At 50.1% G+C, this 19,335-nt stretch overlaps 4 protein-coding genes across 5 annotated transcripts; 2 read left to right on the top strand and 2 right to left on the bottom strand.

Annotated features, from left to right (window-relative positions):
• The first annotated feature begins 3,624 nt into the window (after positions 1–3,624).
• Positions 3,625–9,428, top strand: DEDD (death effector domain containing). Its single transcript, XM_053475090.1, has 5 exons — positions 3,625–3,754; positions 5,945–6,357; positions 7,626–7,733; positions 7,817–7,963; positions 8,468–9,428. Exons 2-5 carry the CDS (start codon positions 6,033–6,035, stop codon positions 8,842–8,844), a joined length of 957 nt encoding a protein of 318 aa, XP_053331065.1. The 5' UTR covers positions 3,625–3,754; positions 5,945–6,032; the 3' UTR covers positions 8,845–9,428.
• A 1,170-nt stretch (positions 9,429–10,598) lies between these two features.
• Positions 10,599–13,095, bottom strand: NIT1 (nitrilase 1). 2 transcript variants are annotated; one of them, XM_053475091.1, is made up of 6 exons: positions 13,033–13,095; positions 12,171–12,422; positions 11,983–12,080; positions 11,629–11,762; positions 11,429–11,554; positions 10,599–11,107 (listed from the first exon to the last, which is right to left on the bottom strand). In XM_053475091.1, the coding sequence occupies exons 1-6, from the start codon at positions 13,089–13,091 to the stop codon at positions 10,838–10,840; spliced, it is 939 nt and encodes a 312-aa protein (XP_053331066.1). In that variant the 5' UTR covers positions 13,092–13,095; the 3' UTR covers positions 10,599–10,837. The 2 variants fall into 2 exon arrangements, with proteins under 2 accessions (XP_053331066.1, XP_053331067.1); XM_053475092.1 differs by lacking the exon at positions 13,033–13,095 and adding an exon at positions 12,966–13,006.
• Positions 13,096–13,114: 19 nt separating this feature from the next.
• PFDN2 (prefoldin subunit 2) lies at positions 13,115–16,042 on the top strand. The gene is made up of 4 exons (XM_053475117.1): positions 13,115–13,256; positions 14,366–14,454; positions 14,644–14,767; positions 15,334–16,042. The coding sequence occupies exons 1-4, from the start codon at positions 13,215–13,217 to the stop codon at positions 15,511–15,513; spliced, it is 435 nt and encodes a 144-aa protein (XP_053331092.1). The 5' UTR covers positions 13,115–13,214; the 3' UTR covers positions 15,514–16,042.
• A 363-nt stretch (positions 16,043–16,405) lies between these two features.
• KLHDC9 (kelch domain containing 9) lies at positions 16,406–18,459 on the bottom strand. The gene is made up of 4 exons (XM_053475122.1): positions 17,937–18,459; positions 17,645–17,813; positions 17,273–17,471; positions 16,406–16,890 (listed from the first exon to the last, which is right to left on the bottom strand). The coding sequence occupies exons 1-4, from the start codon at positions 18,443–18,445 to the stop codon at positions 16,724–16,726; spliced, it is 1,044 nt and encodes a 347-aa protein (XP_053331097.1). The 5' UTR covers positions 18,446–18,459; the 3' UTR covers positions 16,406–16,723.
• Between the last annotated feature and the right edge of the window lie 876 nt (positions 18,460–19,335).

Here is a 19,335-nt window from a genome sequence, read left to right as displayed (position 1 = left end):
CAGATGGCTGGGAACATGCTCTGTATACGCTATAGAGTATATACGTTATTATTTAACTTTCTGCATCGTCCTACAGGACTCGTGTAAACCGTGAGGCGGCGCCGCGAACATGTGGAGGAATAACGTGAAGAACATTAAAAGGTCTAAATTTAGAACAGAACACAGAAAGTCGACGGGAGCGGATCCAAGAAACCGCGTTCGATGAAAGACACGTGCAGGAGACGGCCGGGAATGTATCAGAGTGCGATACAATGTGAAGAGGAGCAGGAAGCCATTGTGAGGTTGGGGCCAACGCGGAACGGGTTGATGAGAGCGCAATGGACTGATGGAGAACCACGGGGAAGAAGGGGCAAAGACTAGGAGACAAGCTAAGCAAACAGGGCAGGACGCAACCCGGAGGCCTAGGACCCGAGGGGGGCTCAACAGCGAGGCCTAGGACCCGAGGGGGGCTCAACAGTGAGGCTTACGACCCAAGGAGCTCGCAACAGCGAGGCCTAGGACCCGAGGGGGCTCAACAGCGAGGCCTAGGACACGAGGGGGCTCAACAGCGAGGCCTAAGACCCGAGGGGCTCACAACACCGAGGCCTAGGACCCGAGGGGGGCTCAACAGCGAGGCCTAGGACCCGAGGGAGGCTCAACAGCGAGGCCCAGGATGCGAGGGGCGCGCAACCCGGAGGCCTAGGACCAGAGGGGCGCGCAACCCGGAGGCCTAGGACCCGTGGGGCGCGCAGCCGGGAGGCCTAGGGCACGTGGGGCGCGCAGCCCGGAGGCCTAGGGCACGTGGGGCGCGCAGCCCGGAGGCCTAGGGCACGTGGGGCGCGCAGCCCGGAGGCCTAGGGCACGTGGGGCGCGCAGCCCGGAGGCCTAGGGCACGTGGGGCGCGCAGCCCGGAGGCCTAGGGCACGTGGGGCGCGCAGCCCGGAGGCCTAGGGCACGTGGGGCGCGCAGCCCGGAGGCCTAGGGCACGTGGGGCGCGCAGCCCGGAGGCCTAGGGCACGTGGGGCGCGCAGCCCGGAGGCCTAGGGCACGTGGGGCGCGCAGCCCGGAGGCCTAGGGCACGTGGGGCGCGCAGCCCGGAGGCCTAGGGCACGTGGGGCGCGCAGCCCGGAGGCCTAGGACCCGTGGGGCGCGCAGCCCGGAGGCCTAAGACCCGTGGGGCGCGCAACCCGGAGGCCTAAGACCCGTGGGGCGCGCAACCCGGAGGCCTAGGACCCCTGGGGCGCGCAGCCCGGAGGCCTAGGACCCCTGGGGCGCGCAGCCCGGAGGCCTAGGACCCGTGGGGCGCGCAGCCCTGAGGCCTAGGACCCGTGGGGCGCGCAGCCCGGAGGCCTAGGACCCGTGGGGCGCGCAGCCCGGAGGCCTAGGACCCGTGGGGCGCGCAGCCCGGAGGCTGCTAGACTGTAAGCTCCTTGGGACAGGGTCCCCCATTATACCGCTAGACTGTAAGCTCCTTGGGACAGGGTCTGCCATTATACCGCTAGACTGTAAGCTCCTTGGGACAGGGTCTGCCATTATACCGCTAGATTGTAAGCTCCTTGGGACAGGGTCTGCCATTATACCGCTAGACTGTAAGCTCCTTGGGCCAGGGTCTCCCATTATACCGCTAGACTGTAAGCTCCTTGAGATTTCCGACGCGCTCGCGTGTTCACAAGCGGACATGCAAGATCCACGGTGAATTAACCCCCTACGTGCCACATAGTGTTTAAATACGCTTACGTTTGGCTCTGGCTCACATGACAGCCTTGTCTTCCATCTGTGGGAAACGTTTCTTACGCTTTAATGCGCAGGTGTGCGGCGTCTGTATATTATATATGAAATGAATATAGTTATCATTTGCTTGCTTCATAAAATGTTTTTTTTATCCATATAAAAATTATTGCTAAAGGTGGAGGAATCTGCGTCAATAAGCTTAACCCTTTGGTTTGCACAGCGTATGAGAAACTGACTCCTTAACATCTGCTCGGGGTGACCAGTGACCCGAGCTCTGCGGAAGAGTATTTCCATCGCTCGGATTGCAGTACACACAAAACTTTTAGTTTTTTTTTCTTTTTTGTTTTTGTAATGTGTCTGTTTTCTCAAGTAAAATTAAATGCTTTTATTTGCTCGTCTATTGGTCCCCAGTGCTTAATGATGGGCTTAATGTCTGTGCTCTCTGTTAGAGTATTATGATCAGTTCTATAGAGCAGATCTCCAGGAGGACACAGATCTAGTGATCCGACTTTATAGATCGTTGGTAAGATCTACCTGGAGTATTGTGATCAGTGCTATAGAGCGGGTCTCCAGGAGGACACAGAGATCCCGCATTATAGATCCCTATAAATGGAAGAAACTTTTAATATTTGGGGTGGACTCTGGGGGGGGGGCAGTTGCATCCTGCCATTCCTATCTTGGCCATGGGTTCGGAGAACTGTGGGCACAGCGACACCTAGAGGCCGTGAGCTTAAATACGCGCTGCGGGGTCTTGGCATGCGCAGCTTTGGGACTCTCAATCATCTAAGCTTCCTTGGGTATAAGCGGCAGTACTTTGCACCCTACTGCTGGATACTTCGCTTCTGTGCTGCGTCTCAGGACCTATTGTATTAAATGACGTAGTTTAATATAAATATTTCAATAAAAAATTCATTTAGGACAATGATAGAATTCCCTGCTGTTTCTATACACATTATCGGGGCTTTTAGGGCTGAAGAACCCTGCGATTCCCTCATACCCAGCAAACATTCTGACCTCCTAGAAAAGAGGGGCATCATTTTTTTATTTATTTGTATATATAAAGCAAACCAGGTTGAGTCCCAGCTTTACCCTGATGCTTTTATTATCACACATGCCAGGCACACAAGGTCAAATCCCAAATCAAAACTACTCTATGGGAAAGAAGTAGATTTTGTGAGCTTTTGGGGTCAAGGCCAGCTGTCTTATGATACACGAAAAGGTAACTTAGGAAACATTATGCGGAGAAGAATCGGATGAGAGGGTCACTGCTCGAGTCCCCCGAACATAATGGAGCTCAGCGCGCTGTCCTCATGATTATTACTTACTGATTTATGTAGCGATGGAGGGAGCCTCGGGGTTCGTATGAAACCCAGCGCCGTTTTAGGGGATCTAGTAGATTTGGAATAATAGATGCATTTATAAAACACAGAAAAGCTTGGAATTCAAGGAAAGCCAAGGAACCGGAGACATCGCCGGACTGTGAAGGTGAAATTAAATACATTTTAATTCTTTGTGAGTATAGTGCTGGAGACGGCCTACTGGCAATGTGTTTTTTCTTGAATTTTAGAGAATATCTTATAATATAATATAGTTGTGGTTTTTTAATGTTCACTTGTTTCTCAAAGAATAAAATAAAACAAAAAAAATTGAAAATTCTTTATTTTGAAATACACCCCAATATTGCACCCATTGCCCTGCCAGTGTGCCCTTAACAAGCATGGCCACCTCGGCCATTCCTAGCCGTAGGAGTGAAGCCGCAGGACCTATGCGGATGTGCACGCAACGTCTCCCTTCCCCAAGATGGCGCCCGTGGATCCGTTTTCTCTATGGTGCTGAAGCCAAGCAACGGGTGCCGGAAAGGTTCAGTTCCCTATCCCGAGCTCCTCCTCTTCCCGTGGTTCTTCCTCTCCACCCCGGCAGCGGTGCCCGGATGTTCCCGTCTCCCTGTACTGCTGATAGAGAAGCTGACGGATCCCTAATGTCTGCTCCGTCCTGAGGGCAGAAAAAGGCTGAGTCTGAGTGACAACAGCTGCCCCCAGCAGGGGTAAGAAGGAGGGCGGGGGAGACAAAGCTCATCTGAATCTGTGTACCCCATTCCTAAACCTGTGCCCCTACCTGGGTACTTTCAGAGAAGCCTGCCCCCACCCTCAGACTTGTTGCCCCCTTTGCCCGTCTGCTCCATGCATAGCCCTCTGTGCACATACCTCTTCCTTGTGCTTGTTTTACCCTTGTTTATAAACCGCCCCTCCCCCATCAATATGGGCCTAAACCTCCCTGTCTATATGGAGGGCTTATTGCCCCCCCCATAACCCTATACTTTACTCTTAGGGCATTACTGTGACTGTGCTTTACCCACCTGCTCCCCGCGCCTAATGCCTCAGCCTGAAACTACCCCCCGCGCCCCTAAAGCGCCACCCTGAAACTACCAGACTCCTCTACCCGATTCCACCCCTTTATTCTGCCTGCTCCATGTGCCCCATTCCTGCTCCTGAATGTACCTGACCCTGGTGCCCACTGCTTCTGCCGAGTGTGCGCCCTGACCAGCCCCCAATTATTGCTAGACCCACCCTGGTGCCCGCCGCCTCTCGCTGAGCCTCTCTCTCTCCTCGGTGCCCGCCGCCTCTCGCTGAGCCTCTCTCTCTCCTCGGTGCCCGCCGCCTCTCGCTGAGCCTCTCTCTCTCCTCGGTGCCCGCCGCCTCTCACTGAGCCTCTCTCGCTGAGCCTCTCTCTCTCTCCTCGGTGCCCGCCACCTCTCGCTGAGCCTCTCTCCTCGGTGCCCGCCACCTCTCGCTGAGCCTCTCTCTCTCCTCGGTGCCCGCCGCCTCTCGCTGAGCCTCTCTCTCTCCTCGGTGCCCGCCGCCTCTCACTGAGCCTCTCTCGCTGAGCCTCTCTCTCTCTCCTCGGTGCCCGCCACCTCTCGCTGAGCCTCTCTCTCTCTCCTCGGTGCCCGCCACCTCTCGCTGAGCCTCTCTCTCTCCTCGGTGCCCGCCACCTCTCGCTGAGCCTCTCTCTCTCCTCGGTGCCCGCCGCCTCTCGCTGAGCCTCTCTCTCTCCTCGGTGCCCGCCGCCTCTCGCTGAGCCTCTCTCTCTCCTCGGTGCCAGCCGCCTCTCACTGAGCCTCTCTCTCTCTTCTGTGCCCGCCGCCTCTCGCTGACCCTCTCTCTCCCCTCGGTGCCCGCCGCCTCTTACTGAGTCTCTCTCCTCAGTGCCCGCCACCTCTCGCTGAGCCTCTCTCTCTCCTCGTTGCCCGCCGGCTCTCGCTGAGCCTCTCTCTCTCTCTTCTGTGCCCGCCACCTCTCGCTGAGCCTCTCTCTCTCCTCGGTGCCCGCCACCTCTCGCTGAGCCTCTCTCTTTCCTCGGTGCTCGCTGCCTCTCGCTGAGCCTCTCTCTCTCCTCGGTGCTCGCTGCCTCTCGCTGAGCCTCTCTCTCTCCTCGGTGCCCGCCGCCTCTCGCTGAGCCTCTCTCTCTCCTCGGTGCTCGCTGCCTCTCGCTGAGCCTCTCTCCTTGGTGCCCGCCGCCTCTTACTGAGTCTCTCTCCTCGGTGCCCGCCGGCTCTCGCTGAGCCTCTCTCTCTCCTCGGTGCCCGCCGGCTCTCGCTGAGCATCTCTCTCTCCTCGGTGCCCGCCGACTCTCTTTACTTACTGTGCCTGACGTTTTGTGCTGTTTAGTGTCAAAATCTAGGAATTTGGGTCCTTCTGGATCCAAAAATGTACAATTAGAAACCTAGAACCCGCCGGCAGGTCAGATCCATTTGGCCGTCTAGTCTGTAAAGACTCAAACCTTAATCAGTTGTTGGTCTCGTCTTAGATTCAGGAGCCGTGTGTCTATCCCATGCATATACCCTCACTGTATTACCCTCTACCACTTCTGCCAGAAGGCTGTTTCACTTATCTACCGCCCCTCCAGTTAGAAGCCGGCTCTAACGCTGGAGATGTGTTTGTGATTCCGTGCAGACAGATGCGATTCATAAAGAGCGGCGCGCGCTTTGTTGGAAGGGACGGGCGAGCGCGTTTAATCCGTGTGTCTGGAGACTCTTCATACCGCTCGAGGCTCGTCCCGAAGTAAAGCAGATTACGGCTTGACCTCGATCGGAGCGTCTTAACCCCGTGTCCGCCCCGCGTCGGAACTATTACACGCTGTTTGTGTCCGTACAGCTGGGGTTTGGGGTTCGGACGGAATGTCGCGTGCTTCTTTCTTCTGTTCTTGTTTATTCTCCTTTCTTCCTTTCCCGCAGCCGGTTTCGTCCGAGGACAAGTCCATTACATCGATATTGGGCCGGGTACGCAGGAGCAGCTGGCCCGTTCATCGACTCCCCCCGCGAGATGGCCCACCTCAAACGGAGAAGAGATCAGGCCTGGCCGGAGGAGAGCGGGGACAGAGCGCACGGATTGTACAGCCTCCACCGCATGTTTGACATTGTGGGAACGCACTTGACGCACAGAGACGTGCGGGTCCTCTCCTTTCTCTTTGTGGACGTTATCGACGATTACGAGCGGGGGATGATCCGCAGCGGCAGGGACTTTTTGCTGGCTTTGGAAAGGCAGGGCCGCTGCGACGAGACGAATTTCCGGCAGGTGCATCAGCTGCTCAGAATAATCACCCGGCACGATCTGCTTCCGTACGTCACGCTCAAGAGGAGGAAGGCAGGTCAGTTTAAAGGGACCCCCCCAGTAATCCCCCCCCCCGCGTGTGAAAGTACTTTGTAAGTGATCTCATGTGCAGGTGAAGCTGCAGCTCCAGAGCTAGTTTGGTCTGCGCCGGCTGCTATCGGTGGGAGTGCTTTCTGCGCATGCGCGAGATAGGGGGGTCTTTTTTGGCGGAGATGAGGGGTGGGGAAAGGGAGCAAATGCTTTCTCCTGAACGCCTCCGTGTAGAGGACGCTCGCCTACCTTATTCGTTATCGTGCATGCAATGGCTGCGTTCAGGGATGTCACATTCTGTCATGTTTAACCCCTTCAGTACCGAGGGTTTTTAGTACCTACCGGCTCGATGTACCGGTATATCCTAAGAGACACCTTGCCTCGTCTTTTGTGGACCTACAAGCGCATCGGCAGGGTAACCGATGAGTTAATTATGCGAAAGATGTTAACTATTATCAAATATTTGGCTTCTTCTATCTACGCTGGTTTGTATGGATCAAAGCTGCAGCTTCAAGCTGGCCTTTCCTATAGACCTGCGGTGATGATATATCCGCAAACATGTCGCTGCCAGATGAGTTGGGAGAGAAGGAAAGGTACTGAACAGCGGCCATTCCTCTATTTTCACTTTTTTGACCTGGGTCACAAAAGAATCGGGGAGAAGGGAACAAAAATCATATTTCATATTGTCATTAAAGATATATGTGTGTGTGTGTATATATATATATATATATATATATATATTTTTTTTTTTTTGTATGTTCACTCTATTCGGGAAATAGTCACATGGGAAAGCGTTCGCTGTTGGGTTCTGATTTCGCGTTATTGGGGTAGGAGGGTAGTTGTCGTCTGATTGTTATTTATTTATTGTTTTATATGGCGCTATAACATTCCGTAGAATGGGTAGACAGGACATAATAAGTAGTATATAACGTAACAATTTGACTTACGCAAACAACAAATGTTTGCTCGGCCCCGGTGGACGTGGGGGTCCCAGAGGGGCAGTCTTGACCTGCTGTTTGGCGGACTTGTTTGGAGGTTGAGATTGGTGTTCTGCCCGATGATGGGGACAAACCGAAGTGTGGATATGGGGCACTCCTGCGTGGTACCCGTACAGCACAGGGAGTGTCTATAGCGCTCTAATGCTGGAAGGGACTGCGTTCTCGGCCGCTTGGATGCGGGGCGTGCCGGGCAATGGTCATTCATGGAGGGGCCGAGACGTGTAAAGGGTATGGAGCGCCTAAGAATGACCGATCATTGTTACCGTTCTCCACCTAGTGTGTCCGGACCTGGTCGACAAGTACCTTGAGGAGACTTCCATCCACTACGTGACGCCGCGGACGATGAGCAGCTCGGAGTCCAGCATCGAGCACCCTCGCACCGCAGGTAAGGAAAGGAATGGGGCTCTGTCGGTTTACTGAGCTGCTGCCAGTGTCGATTTATACCCCCTGCCTTCTCTCCACCCTCAGCACCGCCTCAACACCCCATGGTGTGTTCCCCTCCCACCGGGCACCAGATCTGCACTAAGAGGCCGGGCCGCGGAAGACCCTCGCTAAGTAGCCAAAGGAAAAGGAGGAAGTCCATCACGCCCGATCCCAAGGAGAAGCAGACATGCGGTAGGTGTCCGTCGGAGCTGGTTGGAGGCCAGGCCTCTGATGACTGAACTGCGTTCCCCTCTCGGGCAGAATATGGGATGTTTAATAGTTCTTGCACCAGCCTGTTCAGAAAGATAGAAACCTGGAGCCTGCCCGCCGATCAGCCCATCTATTTGCCCATTTTCTTTGCTGTAAAGGCTCAAACCTTGATCAGTCGATGGCGTCATTCTAGATTCAGGAGCCGTATGCCTGTCTCATGCATGTTTACATCCCCTCACTGTATTACCCTCTACCACTTCTGCTGGGAGGCAGTTCCATTTCACTACCACCCTCTCAGTGAAGTAAAGCTTTCTTAACCCTCTGTGTGTTTGCCCTGGTTGGATTGGTTGATAGATCTGCTAATTTGGTGTGTACAATACTTGTACCTGTATTCAGACACACTCCTACATGCGCGTCATTATTCTCCCTCTGCTGTTGAAGTGGATTTGTCCCAAGGGCTGACATTCTACGCTCTTTACTCCTTAGACATCCGCCTACGGGTACGGGCAGAATACTGTCAGCACGAGACAGCGCTTCAAGGAAACGTGTTCTCCAACAAGCAGGACCCTTTAGAAAGACAATTTGAGCGTTTCAACCAGGCCAACACCATCTTAAAATCCAGGGACCTCGGCTCCATAATCTGCGACATCAAATTCTCGGAGCTCACGTACCTGGACGCGTTCTGGCGAGACTACATAAACGGTTCCTTGTTAGAAGCTCTTAAAGGCGTCTTCATTACGGACTCCCTAAAGCAAGCCGTGGGTCACGAGGCCATCAAACTGCTGGTCAACGTGGACGAGGAAGACTACGAGGTCGGGAGGCAGAAATTACTTCGGAACTTGATGATGCAGAGCGCTCTGTGACCCAAACACTTTAAGCCGCGTCCGCTAAGCCAGGTTCGGATCTTTTGACTTAACCCCTACTTGGCGAGCGCGGCTCTCCACCTTGGGCCCCCCCCCTTATCCCTATTATTTTTGAGTACTTTTTTATATATATAATTAAAAAGTTTAAAAAAAAAAAAAACAAAAAAACCACACACACAAATATATAAATATATATAAATATCTATATATGAGGTTAGCACTCTTGTTGCCTCCAGGCCTGTGAAAGTGAGGAGTAGACTGGTCGACCAAGCTGTTAATACGCTACGCCTTTAAGACACGTATAGGTATAGGTGCAGATCCGCGCAGGTGTTCCGCGTGTCCGTACCTATAGATTTATATAATCACAGCTTTCTCTGACTTCTCTAGAAAAGTTACAGTTCTTCAACGTGCATTTTTTTTTTTTTTTTTTCCCTTTTCTACTTTGTGATATCAAAGATTCATGAACATCGTGACCCCCAGAAGCTGGATTTTGCAAAAATTGCGGTGCTAAGTCTTTTTTTTTTTTTTTCCTCTTCAATGGTGGACAGAACACTGTAGAAAAAAAAAATAGAAAAATCACGAAAACAAAAAAAAAAAAAAAATGTTCTAAGCGGACTGACGAGGGTGAAAGTCACATGCTGGTGGCCAATTGCAATTTTTTTGATGTTTTTAACATTTTTTTTGTTCCCCCAGTGTGGGGGAAAAAAAACAATTAGCAATGCAGGATTGCCTTAATACCCTATAACCTCATATTTATCATTGCTGTGAATAGTTTAACATCCGCTACATTGGTCAGAAAGGACAGTTTTATGACAATGACGGTGTTTTTTTTTTTTCTTTCTTATATTTAATTTTTTTAATTTCTTTTGGCCATAAGCATAGAACATTTTTTGCCTCGAGCCATACCCGTTCTTAAGAACATAAATTAAGAATGCAGTGCTAAAACAATGATCCATATTTTTGTTTTTAAGGGTTAAAAAAAAAAAAAAAGCTGTTTACATTTTCAACATGTCGTCTCCCTAGAACCTTTCATTTTTTTTCCCTCCCCAAATCCTCTACAACTTCGGGCACTTATAAATGTTCACCCCTTGTTGCTGTAATCCTGACGCAGCGCGGCGTATGTTCGGAACTACATAATAATAGTAATAATAATAATCAGGAAATATTGTCCTCGTGGAGAAATGGAACTGATTCGTTTGTTACGTCCAGGTTCTGTGCAGAAAGTGGATATCGACCTAACGGTGCGTTTTGTTTTCCGTAGAGAGATTTAACGTGTTTGTCCGACCTCAGACCGCGTGTCTCTGTCAGTGTTAACTTTGTTTAATCCTCCTCGTTCCCCGTTGGCTGCTTTAGGAGAAGTATTTGTACCGACGATCGGTTTCTCTGATATCGGGCCGCTCTTCTTGTGTCTTAGGATATCCATAAAAAGTTTATATTACGCATTTTTTGTTTTTTTTTTTGGGAAAAAAAACGTGTTGCTCTGAGCAGTTGGTAAGTTCTAAATGTACAACTCCAAATAAAATGTCAGAAGCCGTGGCTATCTGATGAAGGATCTGGCCTTATTATTTGCCGTGGTCGTCTTTTTTTTTTTTTTTTACCATATGGAACTGGGGGTGTCCGTCCAGGCCCTTGAGGGCCGTAATTATGCCAAGTCGCTCGGACGTACGGCTGGGCAGCTGTCTATCTCGAAAGTAATTTGGCTTCCTCCATGAGAAATTGACCCTGATTCATTGATTCCGTTCCATCGATCCAGGTTCGTTTATTTATTAGACTTTATTAGAAATATTTGTAAAGTATTAATTATCACAACATATTTTGTTTGTTTGTATAGATTCAAAAATCTGGAACACAACCAATAACCTTTACAGATGTGTTTGTTTTTTGTTTTTTTTTGTCCAACACGGTCCCTCTTCACATCAGAAATAGATTTCGCTGTACATGGACATAACGGTAACATTTTAGATCCAGGTCTCTTCTGGCGGTCATCCACGTATCAGACTGTCGGCTTCATGGCGATTTTGCCGTATAAGTCGGGTCGCCGGTGGTTCTGTACCGGCATCTCCGTGCGCAGGCGGCTGAGGTACCGCAGGTTGATTTCGGCATAGCGCAGCCCGACGCCCTCCTGGCACTGCGCCACGACCAAGCCCCACGGGTCCACAACCATGGCATGGCCGTACGAGGATCGCTTCGGATTGTGACTGCCTGTTTGCGCGGCTGCAACAACGTAACACTGGTTCTCTATGGCTCGAGCTCTTAGTAGCACCTGGAAAGGAGAAGAGATGACGGATGCGTTACTTGGCCCTGTCCTCAGCTGTATTTAGGAACGTGACATAAGTTGATTATGGTCAATTATAGCCATTTTTCTTCATTTAAAATCTGTGGTGTTAGCCCCCAGGGATCAGAGCTTGATACCTTCTGACGTGCCGGCGCGGCTGGGATAATACCCAAGGACACCACGGCTTACAGATATATTTGACCCAATATAAAGCCCAAGGTAACATGTGGGTCAGACTACCGTTTGGCTGTGCCCGCCCGCCTTGCAGCTCCCAAAAGCCGGCAATGCGATGGAGTAGGAGATGCTGACCTCCCAATGAGCGAGTCCAGTGGTGACGGTGAAGGCTGAAGGGTACGTCAGAAGCTCTGCCCCTTCCTGGCTTAGCGCTAGGGCCATTTCTGGGAAGCGTAAATCATAGCAGACCCCTAGACCAACCTAGAAAAGAAGAGTTTGTTCACCTAACCATGTAAGCACGTGTTTTATCAGTTAAAGCCAGTTTTCAAGCTCACCTTGCCGGCCGGGGTGCTGACGGGGGGAATCAACCCCGGTCCAGGGATCGTGTATTTGCTTTCTTTCAATGACACCCCGCTCTGCAGATCTACATCAAACAGGTGGGCTTTGCGGTACACCGATACAATGCGACCTGGTCAAACGGAGTAATCGAGAGACCTAAGGACACTGAAGCCACACGGCAAAGACATATGAAGGACAACTCAGCGTAGAAGAATCAACGTCGGTCGTACGGGCTTAAGAAGGCATGATATCGATGATCTCCCCAGGAGGGAGGAATAAATATTGTAAATATAGTGTAAGCATGTAAAGTCGTAGCAGCGGATGGATCCCTCGCAGTGATTTCATTCTACCTGTATTGTCCAGAACCAGGTGGGAGTTGGAAATCTTTGTGTCCCAACAAGGTCCTTTCTCGTGAAATCCCCCTAGAGACAGCCAGACGTCGCACTCCCTGTAAAACGGACACGTACCGGGTTATCGATAGCGAATGACTGAAAATTCAATACCACAACGTCCACTCACACTCCTGGCCGTCACGCACCTCGCAAGGCTGGAGTAACGTTGAACGGTGACCCCTTCCAGAGTCTCAGCCAAGCTCAGGGTCTCCTCCGTGTTGTCACAAATGTAGTCGAAGGCCTCGGGGAGGAACACCATGCTGGCCTTACGGGAAGCCGCTTCCCGGATGAGTCCTGAGCAGACGGAGAAGTTCTTCTCTTTGTCGGACGTTGAGGTCATCTGGCAAACCGCGATCAGAGGCCTGAGGTCACCCGGCAGGGAGGACATTTTTCTAATCCTTCAAAGAGTACAAAATGGTTAAGACATACAGAGTGAGGGGTAACTGGAAGTGACGGCCACCAAGACAACCAACTCGGCTCTTTTATAACTTTTTTTTTACCCTTAATTTAATTTTTAGCGGTGAGTCCCGGCAGGAATATGCCGACGCAGGCAAATAACCAACTAGTTTTAATAATTAACGAAGTTAAAAGACCTCCTCTCCTGCCGGTTAGTTATTCTCCAACCCCTCGTCATTAACGGCAGGCTAAAAAGCAGACCACGAAACGTGTAGGCATGTTAATGTATGTAAACATGGGTGTCAGGCGCCTACTACTGGTTGGTAATCCGGTCCCAATTTAATCCAGATGGGACTTCGGTTCCATAGTTCCCAAATATAGCATGTGCAATGTCATATGCCTAAGGAAGCCCTTTAAATAATTTTGGTCCTCACGGGCATCCTTACTGTCTGTGGCATGTTTGTGATTTGTCATGAGGCTTGGGCCAGTCATGAGGCTTGGGCCAGTCATGAGCCATACGCGGTGTTACATGTCGGTGTACATACATGTAAGAGCAAATGCGTGTGTAGCACTACTTAGATGTGCAGCGGGTCTCCTAGTGACGTCACTTACCCGAGCCCGCCGATGAGGACGCGCCCGGCGCGCATCACCCACTCCCAGCTTCCTGGCATCCGCGGTGCCCTCACTAAAGATGGCAGCTGGTATTCCGACCGGAAGTTAGCTCACGAAAGGAAAGCTTCCGCTTCACATTAGCTGAGTCTGACTAGCTTCTGAGGGAAGTCAAGTGAAGGGATATGGCGTCCACAGCGGCGGCGAAACAGGCGGCAGCCGAGCAGGTACCCGGGGAGGGGAAGTCCTCTGACCCGGGGCATTTATTTATTAAAATACCCCTGTATAATAAACCTAGCCCTCAGCCCCGGGTACTGTGTCTTCGTGAGCCACATTGGGAACAGACCTCGTGTCTAGACACAATGAGGTTTGCATGTGGTGCTGTGTGCATGTTATATGTGTGTCACCGAGCTGCTCTGGTAGAGAGTGTGTCCGTGTACGAGGTGTTCCCGCGCATTGTCAGCGAGCTCCTCTCGGTACAAATAGTTCCTCAAGTTCAGTCAGAAATGGATAGAGAGAGACCGCCTCAATATAGCACGGCAGCAACGAATAAAGAGACTGTCCCAATATAATACAACAGCAATGGATAGAGACCCCCTATATGATATGGCATCAATGGATAAAGAGACTGCACCAATATAACACGGTAGCGATGAATAAAGAGACTGTCCCAATATAATACAACAGCAATGGATAGAGACCTCCTATATGATATGGCAGCAACGGGTAAAGAGATTGCCCCGATATAATACGGCAGCAATGAGTAAAGACCCCCCCGATACAATACGGCAGCCATGGGTAGAGACACCCCAATATAATAAGACAGCGACGGGTAGAGAGGCTGCCCTAATATAATATGACAGCGACGGGTAGAGAGGCTGCCCTAATATAATATGACAGCGACGGGCAGAGAGACCACGTGATACATCAGTCCTGTCACTAGTCAGAGACTAGTCTGTCGCCAGTCAGAGACGGTTCTGCGCTGAACACCCGGCTCCGTTCGCTCAGCGGCACCTCTGATATTTACACGTCTAAAATACACCGGGCTACTTATACACGGAGTATAAAGCCAAGCGAAATCTTTTGCGTTACATGGGGCAGCCCCAAAACAAAAAACATTAAAGCTGCGCAACTCATACAAAAATATAAAGAACTTATGGCGGAAACCGAGCTCAAATTAATGGAACCCGGCGCAAGACGAAAGAGACGCCGCTTAAAGTGTGAGGGGGTCTTATATTCAGGCTTATCGTTATGGAGCCACTCACGCGTACTCTGTTATGTGAAGCATGCGCGGTTACCTTCCGGTGCTGATTTCTTTTGTTTTCTGACTCTTTAGGTCGTGGCCGGATTCAATCGTCTGCGCCAAGAGCAGAGAGGCTTGGCCTCCAAGGCTGCCGAGCTGGAGATGGAGCTGAACGAGCACACGTGAGTGCTAATGGCTTTCGCCTTGGGGTTTAAAGGTTTTATTAGAGGTTTAGGGGGTGACGCAGTTCTACTAAAAAGTCCACGGCGGGATCTTAATAAACGGGCACGTAAGGGGTGGAAGCAGTCCAATGGCGAGCCCCTGTGTACGCACGGTGGCATCTGTGATTAATGACCCGTCTCGTCCTTTAGGTTGGTTATCGATACCCTGAAGGATGTGGATCAGAGCAGAAAGTGTTACCGCATGGTGGGCGGTGTGCTGGTGGAACGCACCGTGAAGGAAGTCCTTCCCGCTTTGGAGAACAACAAGGAGCAGGTAATGCTGTGAACGTTTTCCTTTCAAGCTATAATGTGCTCCGAGAGGCCGTTACGATACCCGTGATATACCCGGATGCGACATGATTGAGATGAATGCCCCATGCGCTTCCACGTTTAGGAGACGGTGAATAGGGTGGTAAATGCGGAAGCTGCATCGGGCATTATTTATGGAGAAGGAATGGGGTGCTGTTCTCTGTAATATACATGAGCTTTCAGAAAGTGTTTAACTAAAGCTGGCTCCGCGTCTCGTGTCCGCTCAAGACAGTCTGTCGGCGCTCTCGTGTCCCTTGTCTGCCAAACGCTCAATCGTTTGCTATTCCTTTAACTGCCAGCTTCTCTGTTTGAGTTGTTTTGCATGTTTTGTCTTAATTTATGGTATTTTTTATAGGAAGCACTGCCTACGGCCGCTCTGTAGGAAGGAAATTTAGACATTAGACCTGCATGTAAAATAAGAATTTAAGTGTGGTCTCTCTCGGCAGACACAGGGAAGGGGGACATAGGAAGTGTCTCTTGTCTCTGTCACGGCCTGACGAGCTAATGTCTCAATTTCTAACCATGTTGCAGATTAACAAAATCATTGAAACCCTAAGCACACAGCTGCAGGCAAAGGGGAGAGAGCTGAACGAATATCGCGAGAAGCACAACATTCGCCTCATGGGGGAAGACGAGTCGAAGCAGCCCCCCAAGGATAACGGGGATGGTTCTGGTGCCAAGCCAAGCTCTGCGGGCGTCCTGGTGTCTTGATGCCAAGAACCCGCATAAGCTTGCACTGATGCCCCAGTTGCCCCCTCAGTGCTTGGAGCAAATCTTTTTTGTCCCTGGACTTTAAGCTCACTCGGTAGGTTTAGTAAGTTTGCCACACAGAGCACTCCCAGCCAGATTCAGGCAGGTGGCCTGTTGACAAAAAGCGATAATTTTTTTTTATTTAAAACCATTTATTTTCTCAATTTCACTGCATGAAAATATCGTGGATCTCGGCTCCAGCCTGTAGTAGCCTTTTTAATGGTTTCTGTCACCTTAAGAGTGGTAATAGGATTAATGAAGATCACTCAGACTGATCTGTGCGTACTCGTTAGTAAATACCATTTAAATGGAGGTTTCTGACGGACTAGAAGTGTATTCCTCTTCCATTAAATTATTCTTATGGACTTACCATCCATTGTGGATTGATTCTCATCCCTCCCGGGGACCTGAGTCGGGATTGACGCACTGTTTGGGGCAATTCTCCCCCGCAATATTTTATTTTTTTTGTTCAATAAACTTTCTTTCTCCAGTTTTTTGAGTTCTGAAGGTTCTTTCTTTACATTTTTGAATACGCTTGTCCATTGGCATGCGATACATTTCTCTGTGTGATGTTAGATGGTTTGAAACGGTGTGGCTTTGTCATTGGAAAGCGTTTCGATAGTCTTCACAATATTTAACAGAGGATGGGGCAGTTGTGGCATTATAGCTGTATACGCTCTGTGTTATATTGTACAAAACAATAACCGAGGGAGTCATATGTCCCACGTACTGAAGCCTGGTAGATACGTCAAGCTTAAATTAGTGTTCCTTTTTTTGTAATTCTGTGCAATTGAAAGTAGTTTAAAAATGTAAAACATTGAGGAAGACATCTGAGCCAACATTCTATACATAGTTATATCTTAAAGTAGTTTTAATCTCATATCTTGGGCTCTACAAGATTGTAAGCCATATGTAGGTCCATCATGACCCATGGTGACCGCACTGAACGTTAAATTTTGTACTAGAAGGGAGTATCTTAGGGTTCCAACCAGACCACACAGCTCTTTAGCAGCTGGAAACCTCTATGTACGTGCGTGAAATGTACAAAGCGGGAAATTAGGCTAAAGACGAATAGCGGAGAAAATGAAGACCCTGCGTGGCTCTGTAAACGCGTCTCGATGCATTCCTTGGTTAAGTGGTGCTATTGGAACATGAGATGATGGTGAGTCTCTTACTGGGCGAAGTCCAGGACACAGACCTCTGGACAGGGGGTCTTTCCATCAGCACCGAATCCCCCCACCAAGTAGAGTCTGTCGTTAATCAGGCACGTTCTGTGCCCGACTCTCTTCAGGCGCCGATCTGAGCCCGGGAAGTGATACCAGCTTGGGGGAGAGCAACCTACAGAGAGAGCAGAAGAATGACGTTGTACCTTGTTTGTTACAAGAAACCTCTCTTTCGGTTCTGACCACAGAAGCTTATTGTAATACCACCCCCTAAGCCCTGGCACCTAGAACCCGATAACTACACGGACTGTTATCTACCCCAACCACACAACTACATCTCCCTCTCATGCAAAACCATGGCACCCAACTATTTCCTTCTCGCGTCTCACAACCCATCAAACATTCCAATCCAGCTGCATTATAGCGCATAGTTTGAGCAATTCTGCGGAGAATTGATGCATTATGTTAATAGACGTTATTAGTGCCATGGGCTTTTGATCCCACGGCAGATCCCGTCAAGTGCGATAAAACGAAAATTTGATATTCTAAAAACTCACGCGTGTCAAAAACATAAAGGTCGTTACAGACAGCGTCCCGACTTTTACTTAACGCCTCTCCTCCGAACACAACTACGAACGGACCAACGACCGAGCTTGAGTGGTGCTTAAGGCTTTTTGGGGCGTCTCGGGTAACACCTTCTGTGCTGACAAGTCGTGACAGCTGCTCTGTAAGTTTTGGGCAGCCGACTGTATTCACCTAAAACAGAAAGATTTTACCAGATCGAGGTTCTTCACTTTCCTTTCCTCACTTCCTGGTTCATTTTATTGGTTTTGAACAAAAAATAATGGTAATCTTCTACGTAAGCCTATCCAGAGAGAGAGAGAGATCTCGCGTGTATTCAGACTTAAGTTGTGTTTGGTGAAACCTACTTGGATCTTGTCTTTGCTCCATTGTCCGGCAAAGTCAACTGAAGATGATTCTCGTCCGCCAAAAACGTAGAGCGAGTAGCCGGTTGTCTTCGTAGACGTGGAGTCGCTTGGCAGAAGGACAGCGGAGTGACCGGAACGTGAAGCCGTGCGTGACTCCTCTTCTCTGTACCTGGAAAGAGACAAACGCCAGTTCTGCTCTCAATAAGAATATTTCCTTTACAGATTATTTGCGTTTTGATCTCTTTGATCCATTTTATTGGTGGAATTGAATTTGTTTTTTTGGAGACCTTACCAGTAAGTCTTGGTGCTGGCGTTGACCCTCAAGGTATAGACACTGGCATAACGCCTCTGGGTCCGCAGCCCGCCCTCTCGTCCCACGACGCGTAGCTCGTGGTCGGATATTTTGGTGCACGTGTGACTGCTGAGTCCCACCGGAGGGTTGTTTGTTGGGCCTTCTGCCCACAGAGCCCATTCTTCCCTCTCTGTGTCATAGCTGAAGACTGACGATACCCTTCGAGATCCATCCCACCCTCCGACCACACACAGCCAACGGTTTCCCAACTCCACGGCGTCGTGATGGCTCCGCTTAAACGCGTTCTCGGGAGCCATGCCCCGCGCCGTCTTCTGCTCCGTGTCAAACACCACCACATCTCCAAGCGGAGCTTCTTTAGGGTCTGTGGATCGAACGCCTCCGGAAACATACAGCTTCCCCCTGATGGCTGTGCATGTGTGGTACCCACGGGCGAAGCGCTCGTCCTGCGCCACCACATTCCACGTCCACGGACACTCTGTAGATGTCATTGTGATGACCCTGCGGAGAGAGACGGCCGTTGGAATCGTAACACAGTGGGAAAGAAGGCACGTTCGAGCAGAAGGCACGTTCGAGCTAGATGAAACTAGAAGGACCCCTTGACGTGTGAAGATGTTTCCTGAACGAAAAAACCTACGACACGTGAAAAATGGAGCACGGCGGACCCAGGACCTTTCGTCCGTCTCTGTGCCGGTACGTAACACAGCCTCCACCAGCCTAGGTACACACGGGGAGTCGCTGTCCCCTGAACGAAATGGAATAATCTCCTGGCCTCCAAAATTACATGAGCTTCGGGGTAAAAAAAAAAATCTGGGGAAAATTCTGGGAAACTTTTCTAGAAAGACATTGCAAGAATTTTTTTTGAGGAAAATGAAACAAAAAAGAAAGTGATATGTTACAAAAAGAAAAAATCTGGAATTTCAAATAAAGTTCTGGGAAAAATTCCTTTTAAGGGCATTTTTCTATTTAAGTTAATAAGAAGGAAAAAAAGAAAATTCCCCTGTTGACAGATCCAGGATTGATTATCCCTTTAGTTCCAGAACAACGTCTATAACAATGATCAGGAACGTGGTGTGACTGTAATACACAGATCGGAATTCTCTACTCTTACACTCCTTGTGCCAAGAGCTGACAATCGACGGCTGCAGACACTGCCCAGCCTAACGTGTCGCAATTAGCTTCGGTTTAAAGCGTTATGTAAAGCCACACGCTTACCTGATAAGAGATTTCACTGCGACGTCTGCTGCCACAACAATGTGCCTGGAGACTGACAGATCGCCTTGGCAACCGACTGCTCAAGCTGCCTGAAAGCAAAGCCACGCGCTGTAAAAATGCTGAGTGTCTTTTTCCAGCTCACAGCTCCGTCCTTTTTTTTTTCTTC

This window comes from Spea bombifrons, chromosome 9, assembly GCF_027358695.1.
Source record: "Spea bombifrons isolate aSpeBom1 chromosome 9, aSpeBom1.2.pri, whole genome shotgun sequence".
In the NCBI taxonomy this organism is placed as follows: Eukaryota; Metazoa; Chordata; class Amphibia; order Anura; family Pelobatidae; genus Spea; species Spea bombifrons.
The sequence above is the reverse complement of the archived record's forward strand: the minus strand, read 5'-3'. Positions and strand labels throughout refer to the sequence as shown.

What these genes read in the sequence shown, in the direction of transcription:
- DEDD (XM_053475090.1), top strand. Translation starts at nt 6,033, where the DNA reads ATGGCCCACCTCAAACGGAGAAGAGATCAGGCCTGGCCGGAGGAGAGC. An exon ending in GCTCAAGAGGAGGAAGGCAG is followed by an intron (nt 6,358 to 7,625) that starts GTCAGTTTAAAG and finishes TTCTCCACCTAG; the next exon opens with TGTGTCCGGACCTGGTCGAC. An exon ending in CAAGGAGAAGCAGACATGCG is followed by an intron (nt 7,964 to 8,467) that starts GTAGGTGTCCGT and finishes TTTACTCCTTAG; the next exon opens with ACATCCGCCTACGGGTACGG.
- NIT1 (XM_053475091.1), bottom strand. Translation starts at nt 13,091, where the DNA reads ATGCCAGGAAGCTGGGAGTGGGTGATGCGCGCCGGGCGCGTCCTCATC. An exon ending in CGTTACTCCAGCCTTGCGAG is followed by an intron (nt 12,081 to 12,170) that starts GTGCGTGACGGC and finishes TCCGTTTTACAG; the next exon opens with GGAGTGCGACGTCTGGCTGT. An exon ending in TCAGCACCCCGGCCGGCAAG is followed by an intron (nt 11,555 to 11,628) that starts GTGAGCTTGAAA and finishes CTTCTTTTCTAG; the next exon opens with GTTGGTCTAGGGGTCTGCTA.
- KLHDC9 (XM_053475122.1), bottom strand. Translation starts at nt 18,445, where the DNA reads ATGACATCTACAGAGTGTCCGTGGACGTGGAATGTGGTGGCGCAGGAC. An exon ending in GGAGCAAAGACAAGATCCAA is followed by an intron (nt 17,472 to 17,644) that starts GTAGGTTTCACC and finishes TTTCTGTTTTAG; the next exon opens with GTGAATACAGTCGGCTGCCC. An exon ending in CCTTTATGTTTTTGACACGC is followed by an intron (nt 16,891 to 17,272) that starts GTGAGTTTTTAG and finishes CTCTCTCTGTAG; the next exon opens with GTTGCTCTCCCCCAAGCTGG.
- PFDN2 (XM_053475117.1), top strand. Translation starts at nt 13,215, where the DNA reads ATGGCGTCCACAGCGGCGGCGAAACAGGCGGCAGCCGAGCAG. An exon ending in AACAGGCGGCAGCCGAGCAG is followed by an intron (nt 13,257 to 14,365) that starts GTACCCGGGGAG and finishes CTGACTCTTTAG; the next exon opens with GTCGTGGCCGGATTCAATCG. An exon ending in ATGGAGCTGAACGAGCACAC is followed by an intron (nt 14,455 to 14,643) that starts GTGAGTGCTAAT and finishes CTCGTCCTTTAG; the next exon opens with GTTGGTTATCGATACCCTGA.